The 11,052-nt window shown below is 42.6% G+C and overlaps 1 protein-coding gene across 4 annotated transcripts; it reads right to left on the bottom strand.

Moving 5' to 3' along the window:
* Positions 1–898: 898 nt before the first annotated feature.
* Positions 899–10,248, bottom strand: LOC129375903 (uncharacterized). 4 transcript variants are annotated; one of them, XM_055055269.1, is made up of 4 exons: positions 9,630–10,215; positions 9,189–9,291; positions 7,360–7,444; positions 899–6,638 (listed from the first exon to the last, which is right to left on the bottom strand). In XM_055055269.1, exon 4 carries the CDS (start codon positions 6,208–6,210, stop codon positions 2,044–2,046), a length of 4,167 nt encoding a protein of 1,388 aa, XP_054911244.1. In that variant the 5' UTR covers positions 6,211–6,638; positions 7,360–7,444; positions 9,189–9,291; positions 9,630–10,215; the 3' UTR covers positions 899–2,043. The 4 variants fall into 4 exon arrangements, 3 of the variants coding, with proteins under 3 accessions (XP_054911244.1, XP_054911245.1, XP_054911246.1); XM_055055270.1 differs by lacking the exon at positions 7,360–7,444; XR_008607682.1 differs by lacking the exon at positions 899–6,638 and having other exon boundaries at positions 7,060–7,444; positions 9,630–10,248.
* Between the last annotated feature and the right edge of the window lie 804 nt (positions 10,249–11,052).

Genomic DNA, 11,052 nt, shown 5'->3' with positions numbered 1-11,052 from the left:
TATTAATCTTGTTTTTTACATATTTATTATGGATCTTTTTGTATGAACATAAATAACAGATGCTGTTACACCTGAATTTAAACAATAAAGAATATTTCGATTCTATTTTAAAGTGCTTAAATAATGTTTACGTCAAAGTTTTTAGACACCATCCCTGAGAAAATATGACTGGAAAACCTGAAGCCCTCAGAATTTCCAGACCAACACAGCAGCTGTTGCACCTGTTTTATGGGTTTCGGTGTCAAATTATATTTCTGCGACACACTATATGCATAAGGGCACATAAAATGAATAACAAGGCCGAAATAGTCTGCTTTACACAAACACCGGTGTATGTACGTTGAAATGTTTTACATCAGCAGCTTTGTTTGGTCTGACTTTAAAAAGAAGTTTCAAATTAAAATTCTATGGATTTCTTTGACGGAGCCACGACTGGCATTGTAAACAGCACCATCTAGTGGCTCATTATTGGTAATGCAGCACAAAAAAAAACTTGCTTTAGGCTGCATGATGGTGCAAACGTTTGCAGTTATAGCTCATCAGGATGGAGGTCCTGGAATTGAGTTCCAACATTTTGGAGCATGTATGTTCTCCCCATGCATGCATGGGTTCTTTCCAGGTGCTCAGGGTTTCTCCATTCAGAAAAAACATGACCTTAGATTAACTGTTCTCTTTAAATTGTACCTTGGAGTCTCCTTGTTCTCCTGTGAGGCTAGTGACTTGTAAAATGACCACTGGAAATGGGCACCTATTCTGAAATGGCACTAGCAAATCCTAAATAAAGCAACAACCTAATTCATACACTGTGTAAATTATAAATGTAGAAAAACTATAAAAAGTGAAAACAATTGTTCTTTGACAGAGACAATTAGATTTACCAGAATAAAACTTAGGAAAAGACATTTTAGGTGTTTATTCAAGGTTTTTCAACAACTCACTTTTAGGCAAAGGATAGTAATTTAGTCATATTACATGGTTTAGATTTACAGGAAAAAAAAAAAAAACGGATAAGCACTTCTGGACAGGACCTAAATAAGAACTGTGTACACACTTCTGTTACAAAAATGGAGCCAAACTGTGTATGAGCAGGTAAACGGAGTTTCTGTTAAAAGGAAGGGAGGGATGATCACATTGATACATATAATTAAGATTTTACAAACAATGTCTCAATTCGTCTCCTCCCACATTTAGAATAGCAACGATACGATAAATGAAAACTGGGAGTAAAAAACAGCAAATAATATTTATATATAATAAAATATAATACTAATTGTACAGTACACTCATTATTTCTGTTGTCCTTTTCATATCCTGAAAGAGTTAACAGCTTTAGTCATCTTTGTGTTTCATTCACACATTTTTTTTTAAAAAAAGTAACAAAAGTAGTGTACAGTATAAAAACGGTCGACTAAGCTTTTGTGTTTCAGCTTCTTTTCCGTAAATCACCTAGCATCAAGCTGTGCCACTTTTGTGAGCTACTTGGTATTAGATCCTAAAGATTAATTTATATTAAGGGGAAATATTTCAGCATAAAAAGTGAATCTGTTCAGTGTAATAAACAGAGCATTAAATGAGGACTACACAGTATAACTATGAATAATGTGATAAAGAATAAACTGGTACATCAATCAGCCCTATGAAAAACATCCGATTTTTGTTGATGCACAAACACGGCAAAAGGGATTTAGAACGAGACAAACACGATGGAAAGTACTGACAATTTTCAAACAAATGCTACAAAACAAAAAAAAAAAAAAACATGATCTTTAGTTCCTTTACCTTTGAGGAACAGGAGGCAGATAGTTTGGGCGGTTTTGATTTTAGGTCTTTAGAAGTCCAAGTCATTTTATCAACCACCTCTGCTGTTGTACTGGGATTGTTTAAAGGCTTGTCCAGATAAGGGGGTGGGGACAGTCTGGGAGTTGAACTAAATATTTCCCTTCATTCCCCACCCTATTTTGTTAAAAACGTGCTAAGATCTTGGATTATTTAATAAAATATAAACATCAAAAAACAATCTAGTCTAAAAAAGAGAGTTTGTGTTTACTGACTGTACTCAGTCAGAACTGTTGATCTCTCAGGCTGGGCCAGACCCGGAACCGTCAACGGGACTGGAGAGTGGTCACTAACTGACACTGATCTCATCTTTGTCAGCTCCCAGTTTTGAGCAACACTGCCAGTGCTCGCCCCCCGGCAGGAGAACCTGTGGCGGGCCAGGAGACATGGGTTCCAGAAGCGATGTTGGCATTTGTGGCACTGGAATGCAGCCTGCTTGAGATGGCGACTCCTGTGTTTCAAGGCTTTGTGTAATGAAGTGGTGCGTCGCCCACACACCTGGCACCGCAGGCGGGCATGACGCCCTGAGTTTCTCGGTGGATGTCTGACGGCGTGGTGCACCAGCAGGGAGCCCTGTTTGGCGTATGTGGCACTAGGGCAGATGGGACAAAGAAAGCGTTTGAGGGGGACGTCCATAGAGGTGAGCCCTGTGACTCTGACCGCACCCCCGCACCATGACTTTACTTTCATCACTCCCCCCTTCATCCTCAGCTGGGCCAAGAGCTTTTTCCTATTGATGTGCGCCTGTAGTCTTCCCTTTTTCCTCCTCAGAATCATCAACTTCTTGCGAGTGTCTTTACTCAAAGGGACTCCCACTAGCTTCCCGTCTCTCATGATGCTATGGATTACAATGCGCCGTTTTTTCTTTCGGTGCTTTCTTGTCTGTCCATGGCGCTTTTGGAAGTTTTTTGAGCGGTAGTGAAAAGGGTGTTGCAACTGTTGTTGTGGTTGTTGCTGCTGCTGTTGTTGTTGCTGCTGCTGCTGCTGCTGTTGTTGCTGCTGCTGCTGCTGCTGTTGCTGTTGTTGCTGTTGCTGCTGTTGTTGCTGTTGCTGCTGCTCAGCAACTCCCTGTGGTATGTGGGATGATCCAGCATAGTTGGAACCTGGACCAGAATCATAAAACAGTGGGGAGTATCCAGAGGGTTGAGACTGGTTGACACGTTGACCGTTGCGGTCAATGCCATGTTGTGATAACTTGTGCCGCACTAAGCTGTTGGAGTAGGCAAAGGCTTTGCCGCAAACTTCACAGCGAAAGGACTTCTCCAGGCCCACCCCACCGCCGTGGACAGTCTGTTGATGTGCTGTCAGGTGGAAATAGTGTCGGAAAGACTTCCAACATACTGTGCAGGTGTAAAGCCGCTGAGAGGGTGTGCCAGATGTTGGAGACTTCTCTTCTTGGGAGCATGATGAGAAGTAATCTGAGTTTCCAGAGTTGGCAACTTGACTGATTGCAGCAGCAGCAGCTCCACCTTTTATTCTCCGACCTGTATTGTCAATTTCCCCTTTTCTGTGAAGCTTTCCATGCCGAACAAGGCTCTGTGCATAGGCAAACAACTTCCCACAAAGGTTGCATTTGTAGTTCTTTTGACCGGAGTGTACGGTCAGATGCTTAGTGAGGTGAAAAGGTTCTCTGAACATTTTTCCACACACTTCACAGGCATGAGGTTTCTCTCCGGTATGAACCCGGTTGTGGCGCCTCAGTGTCTCCGCCCTTCTAAAGCGTTTGCCACAAATCTGACAGCCATATGGCCTCTCTGAGCCATCCCCTGGAGGTGCTGGACTCCTCCTCCTCCTCACGATTGTGTTTGGATCCCTTTTTTCTCTGGGCTTTCGAGGCCTCCGGGGCTTTGTGTGGGGTAGACTGGGGTGAGTCAAAGGCATGGTGGAACCATTTAGGCTAGTTGACGATGGTCCGCCCATGTTTCCAAACCCCAAACCTCCCAGCAGACCCCCAATGATGTCTCTCCTTTCTCCTTCTCGACTTTCCGAGTTGATGTCACAGGAGGCGGCGGCGGCGGCAGCAATGGCTGACATTGCACTGCTAGTGACCTCATCCTCTGAATCATCCAACAACGAGGACAAGGGAAGGTGGGGCTGCTGCTGCTGTTGTTGGTGGTGGTGATGTTGCTGCTGGCTCTGAGGATGGGGATGAAGAGTTGGAGCTAACGGGGCCTTCCGTAGAGTTTGGCTAGTCATTTCGTTGCCTAATGTATTCTCTGAGGAATAGAGCGTGGAAGACTGTGGACGCCTGTAATCGCCTACCCCACTATTGTAAGGTGGCTGGTTCTGGTATCGATTTCTGGAATAATCTGTTGCATACTTGTCATCTGTCATGCCAGCCCCATCAGTTGAAATTCCTACCCTACTCTCTGCACTATTTCCCATTTTACTGCTGCTTGGGTTGGATGTTGTATTCCCCCCACCGCTGGACCGATTTTTTGAGCTGCGGGGAGGTTTGCCACAAGCACCCGAAGCAGCGTGGTTGAGCAGAGAGGTACTTTCACGGAAACAACGCCCACACGCCGGACAACGAAATGGCTTCTCATCATGAATCTTCTCGTGTCTTGTCAGTGACTCCCGACGGTTGAATGACTTTTGGCAAATGCTGCAAACAAAAGGCCGGTTTTCTGAGTGGGTGACACTGTGCTGGATAAGGTGACCTCTCTTTTTGAACCTCTTCCCACACTCACCACAGCAGAATATCCGCTCTGGGCTTGGAGAGTTACAGTCCGACTTCCTACTTTGGCTTTCTGGTGTCAAGCCATGGCTTCGGAGATGCCTTCGTAGGCTGGAAAGGTGAGTGAAGGTTTTACCACATTCACCACAGTGGTACAGGGGTTCTGGTTCAGGCTGCCCAGACGAGCTGCTATGACGTTCTTGTGGTTTGGGCAATTGTTGGTTGCCATTGGCTACAAGCACAGAAGTGGAGCTAGAGGATGCGGAGGCTGATGAGGATGATGAGACAGTGGAAGATGACTGCTGCTGAGAGGAAGACGAGAGGAGAGAGGAGTGCTGTGTCTCACTTCCAATGCCACTTAGCCCAACACCCCCAGATCTCCCTCCCACAAGGCCTGAAGAGGAGCTCTGAGTGTGCCCACTTGAGCTGTTGTTATGGCAAGTAGTTACACTGCTGCTGGTGTGGCTGTGACTGCTCTGACTGTGGCTGCTACTTTCAGCTTTTCTCTGGGGCAGATAACCTGCCATTGCCTTCTTCCTCCTGCTACCCCCACTTGAAGCAGATGCAGACGAGTTGTCTCCTGATTTTGTTGTGTCTTCTTTAGACAGAGACAGGTGCAAGGGCAGGGGGAGGGGAAGGCCCGCCTCCTGCTGCATTAATGATGCTATCTGGTTTGAGGAAAGTACTGGAATGCTTTGGAAATCAAAGCCACTCAGCGGGGCAGGCTGAGGGGCTGGATGCAAGGGGTGCGGGTGGTGAGTGTGGCTGTGTGGATGAGATAAGGCATGAGGGGTCAGCTGTTGTTGCTGCTGTTGGGTCTGGGGAGCACTGTGGCTGTGAGAGGAGTGGAGGGCAGGAGGAGGGGCCAGGGCTGAGTTGGATTCAGTCGCCCCCTGGCCAAGACCTAAACTAAGGTGGTTGTGAGTTCCCTGCTGGACAAGGAACTGCTCAAGGCTACTATTTGTTGGGACACCAGACAGAAAGTACTGGTTGGCAGCAAGCATGCAGCTGAACTGTTGGTGGAGGCTGCGGGGATCGGACTGGCCAACCAGGGGAACCGCAGTGCTGCCAGAGGGGTTATTAGAAGCTGAAGCTGAGGTGGAGGGAGAAGGTGAAGACGAAGACGGACCAGGTGAGGGTTGAGGTACAGAAAGACCCGGATGCAGCGGAGGAGGGGGTGGTGCAGACGTGACCCCAATAACTCCAGCAGCCCCTCCACTGCTGCTTCCAGTGAAGTCGAAACGCCCCATTCCAGAGTGGAGCTGCTCCTGAGCAAGAGCCGCCTCAGCTGGATGAAAAGGCCGCAGAAACTGGGGATATCCGGATGAGGAACTCCCACTGCCACTACTGCTACTGCTGCTAATCTTACTGGACTTCCTGGAGCTGTGGGACGATGAGGACGACTGGCTTTGGTGGGAGATAGATGGAGGAGGGGCGCTCATTTTGGCGAATAATGATGAGGAGTCAGCGAAGGCATTGCTTCGAGAGCTCTGGAGGGATCCGAGCCCAAGACCGGTCAGCAGACTTCCAGAGGTATCAGCAGAGGGTTGGTGCTGCTGCTGGAGCTGTTGCTGATGCTGCAGTTGGACTTGTTGGTGGCTCAGTTGTCGTTCCAACCCAAGCCCTTTAAACTGGTGGGCTTGGTGTCCACTTAGCATCTCTAAGATGTCCATGGGGTACTTGCTGAACTGAAACATCTCCAAATATGGCTGTGACAAAATGTCCAGAGGGCAGAACTATCCTTTCCACTAATTCTATAAAACCAGCAGAGCCTTTAGTAACCTCTGGGATAGTCCAACTTTTGTTTCAGCCCCAAGCTTTGAAGGAGCCACTTTAGTCCAACAGCAACTAATGCGTCATTAGTTCTCATAAATGTTTCACTAAGTTTCTTTTTATTATGGAGTGAAGCCTTCAGGTGCTTCAGGAGGGAGGTTATATAAAGGATCATAAATAGAAAATTTACTAAATTACATAAAAGTCTGTAGTGTGTTTTTAAAGTGTTCCATTTTTTTAAGTTGAAGTCAGGCCAGGCGGTCCCACAGAGTGGAGTGTGTTCATTTTTCTAGAGGAGGAATAATAATCTCTTCAACAGTTTTCTGTCATCATATGTAAACCTCTGGGTAGCCTGAAGAAAAAAAAGAAAAAAAAACATGTAATCATTAGTCATTCTGTGCTTTGATTCTGATCAAATGAACAACACACAGAATGAAATTAGTGACTAAAGCTTGAAGCATAATGACTATAATAAATCAGTTAAAGTTTGTACCGATAGAATCCCACCAGTTTCAAATTAAACAAGCATTTTTGCAGGTATTTTATTTAAATAACAAGAAACTTACTGTGTAGTTTTGACACCTAATTTAGACCAGAATGTTTTTGTCTTAGGGAAACCACCTTGTAAATAGAAAAGCTTTAAATATTTCAAGATAGATTAGGTTTTATGCAAGTATACATGTGAGATATTTTTTATGTCAATTTATAGAAAAAAAGAAATGAAAAAAAAGGCAACTCCAAACATATTTTAAGGCAACTCCAAACATATTTTAAGCAATTGAAAAATTATTTATGAATACATACATACATGTATAACCAACTGGAAATGAACTAAACTATTAAACCATCTGACCAGTCTAAAAAATTGAGCCTCATTTAAATGACTTACAGCGTAAATGACAATTATCTTTAAGAGCCACTAGCAATATACAGCACCCAGGACTCAAATGTTGATTGAATCCTTTGCATGTTTTTGATATGGTGATAACTGTAATGCAATACATTACTGACAAATCATAACTGGCTGAAAGTTAGAAAAAGTAATTATTTTCATTGTAACTGTCACACCATACCCCTTCTTCTTCTTTCACCACAGCAGTGTCTTTGATGTAAATCTTTTAAGTCATCTGCTCGTGCCTATTAGTCGTGACTTTTCCTCTAGATGACACACAAAAAACCATCCATCATGTGAGGGTTAAATCAGTGCTTATTTCTGACCTTTCTTTAGCTTTCTGCAAAGCACTCGGCATGGAAACGTCTCCCTTAAGACAAAAAGCGCAGAGGCCAAACAGTCGTGTGCGTGCCGTCACATCTGTGTTCGGTTTGAAGCTTGGCAGAATGACAGCAGAGGCTCACCGAGCACAGTTACTCTACATTTTGAAGAATTTTGTGACAATACAGCATGAACTTTGTGCTGAAACAGCAAAGAAAAAAAAATGCTGCCAGAACCCACCAGGAACATAATAAAGGAATCATATAAAATTTGAAATTAAAGGAGGCAGTAATGACTGTAGGAGTAGAGAAACAGTGGGGAACAAAATATGGAGCAAATGGTACTACGAATGAGGAAACTGAGCTAATTCTTGTATTTTATGGAGCTCCAGGTGTAATCCTGAAATTAGGATTTTTTTTGTCTGATTTTAATTTTTTAAAACCACAAACAAATGTTTTTAAAACATTCAATAAAAATGTTTTACCTAGATATGTAATTAGTGTGGTCAACTTAATATAAGAAGTACAACTCAAGTACAGGACACAGCTAAAAAATCATTGGACATATAATGACAGAAAATAATTCAAATATAAATACGCAAAAACATTCAGTCTGGTTCTAATCTGTTTTCAGATGATAGATTGATAATAATGGTCTAGATGAGGCAGAGCATGCTGATCAAACAAAAGCTAATGGATTCATATTAATTATCACATTAGGCTTTTTACACAAAAACATATTTTTATACAATACTAATGAATTGCAAATGTCAGTTGTGTAGCTGAGGCCACATTAAGACAGGATGTGCATCTCCAATATGCAGTGCTGTTTGTGAAATCCGATCAGAAGACGCCCAATCTGGACTGTAAACAGTGCTCACCAAAAACAATAAAAATTGTGAAGAATAAAAAAATTCTTGAGAGAAATTAAGATTAATAATGTAATGTGTGTAATGAAGTGGTCTCCCTGAAAAGTGACACACTATAGAAGTTCAGAACAGAAGAAAGAGAAGATCAAACTGTTGCTGAGACACAAAAACATTTGATACAGCTAAAAAAAAGTGGCTAATTTTGTAGTTAGTTTAAAACCTGAATTCCAGTTTAACATGGTAGTATGCTGAATGTGACTCAATGATCTTCATGTAACTGCAACAGCTTATGCATTGATCTAAAACAAAAATCTCCCAAAATATTATCAAGTAAACCTTTTTATTCCTTCCTGCAAAGTCAATGCAGTTTCATAGCATCACCCAAACTGTGCCAACAGTCACTGACCACATTGTTTCGCCTTGTTTATAGAGTCTAGTGGATATTAATCACATAAAGAAAGATGAGTTCTTTAATCTGTCAAAACAAATTACACTTCTGTCACTTCAAGATAAAAAAAAGACAAGCACAACTGAACCTGATTGGTGTTAAGAGGGTATATTAGGGTCTTGTCAGAGACTCCAGCCTCTATTTCTCTGTAGGGTTTTCATCTTGCTGAGCTGCAGATTAAGCGCCACTCTTTTCAAAACAAACAACCATTCAGATACTTGCGATATGCTTTGATTTACGTGTTGAATTTGCTACCCATTCACATATTAAACCTAAAAAAATTTCAGTGATACACTGACAACAACAGATGCAAAGATTTCTCTCTAGGTCTGCAGCAATGGGACTGTTTACATGAGTGTTGTTTGCATCTCACCGGCTAATCCACAGATCCGAAACTCCAGCTGGGTGTTAAGAAGAGAGCTGGAGCATTTGAACACATCCCACTCTGTCCAAACGGGATATCACAGCTCGACAACCTTAAAAACATAATCAAATCAGGGGTTAGGTCGGACAAATAAGTCAGCAAATCCTTCTAGCATCTGTCAATAACCTCGGCTAGCTAACGTTGACTGCAACAAACGCTACTCTACCGCAAAAAAAGACGTAAAATCAAACTGTAGTGCCTTTCTATTAAGTGCAAAACTCAACTCTACTTTGTTCAGAATTATATTTAAGCGCTATATAAAGCAAATAAGCAAAAACTATACAGAGCAAGAAAACGTTTTATAGTCAGAAGCTAACAACTTAGCAGAGCCGTTAGCTTCTCTATGCTAATGTCAGTCCTGCTGGAAGCTGCTTTTGTTTATGTTTTTACCTTCCAAAATACGAATCCTGGTTGGAAAACGCCGCTGGGAAACACGGCGGTAAAAGTATGAGGGCATGGGGGAGGACGTGCGCTCTGAAAGCGGGGTCCCTAATGCCCGTCACTGGGGCCTTTTTCTCCATCCGTGGAAAAGCACCGTGAAAGGCCCGGGATCTCCATCTGCCCAGGAGGGCTGCTGCTGCTGCTTCTTTTCTCTCGCTAACAAAATCGCTGGCCTGCTCCCGTTTTGACCATTGTTTGAGTCCAAAGTCCTACAGCTCGACTGGCTCACTGCCGCTCAACCCCAACTCTTCCTCTTTATTTTGTCTCGGTTGCGGTTTTTCTGCTTTTCTCCTTGGCTTCCAGTTTCCCTCCCCGCCTCAGCTGCTTTAGGTGTCCCCCTCCGTAGACGACGGTTCCCCCGATGCTGCTGCTGCTAGCGGCAAAATGGTAGTTTCCTGTCTGCATAATGGTTCCGGGTAGAGCCAAGCAAAGGTAATTCTGTCCGGCTGGAGTGCTTACAGCTATCAAATCCGATCCAGGATGATGCTCATGAATTAATGAAGCTGTGTGTGAGAGAGAGGCTGTACGGGTTCATGCATCATGCAATAAAAAAAATAATTGTGTGCATTCTGACACTCTGTGTCATCAAGTTCCTGTGTGTGTGCTTTCACACCTAGAGTGCAAAATGTTAATTAGTCTATTGAAGACGCCAACACGGCGCATGCCAAAGAGCATGTTTGGTGTGTGTCAAACATATTTGTGTGGTTGGTATCTTATTTGCATTTCAATGAGGTGTACTCTTATTGAGCACTCATAAAAATAACTTGTTGAATGAATATTAAAATAATGGGAGAAAAATACATTTTTCTCTCCGTAGACGACAGAGAGAATTATTCCTTTATTTTTCTCAGAAGATTTTCTAAATGTGAGGTAAAAAAATAAATAAAAGTCGAAAACTTTTAGCCTTTTGTTGTTGAAAATGTTACATTCCCATTTAGAAATATAGAATGCCTCCAAAGTCAGAATCCAAGTCGAAACACATATTTTCTGTATACAAATTAACTTGTTCCTCATAAAGTGCATTGGCATTGTATGTTTTATGCTAATTAATGAACAGAACTGAAACTGAATTGAACAACCCAATATGTAGTGACTGTCATCTGTATTGTTGCATTAGATTTCTGCTGGAAGTCTGAGCTTGGATCTATTTCTATGGGATTTCCACACTTCTGCAGAAATATTACTGTACATTTCCCAGAAAGATAAAAAAAATACATTGCAAGGATGGAGTATAATTCAGCACTGAAAAGATGGGAAAAAGCAGTAAGAAAAAAGCTGAGTATTCAAACATTGTTTTTAATTTTTTATGTAGGCCAACAATATTGTTTCATGCTGAAACAAAAATGCAAGTCAATCTTTTAATTATTATTTT

This window comes from Poeciliopsis prolifica, unplaced genomic scaffold (assembly GCF_027474105.1).
Source record: "Poeciliopsis prolifica strain line A6 unplaced genomic scaffold, Auburn_PproV2 SCAFFOLD041, whole genome shotgun sequence".
NCBI classification, from domain to species: Eukaryota; Metazoa; Chordata; class Actinopteri; order Cyprinodontiformes; family Poeciliidae; genus Poeciliopsis; species Poeciliopsis prolifica.
This window is presented reverse-complemented; position numbering and strand designations above follow the sequence as displayed.

Bases quoted from the DNA above. Each gene is read 5' to 3' on its own strand.
- LOC129375903 (XM_055055269.1), bottom strand. From the start codon at position 6,210: ATGTTTCAGTTCAGCAAGTACCCCATGGACATCTTAGAGATGCTAAGT.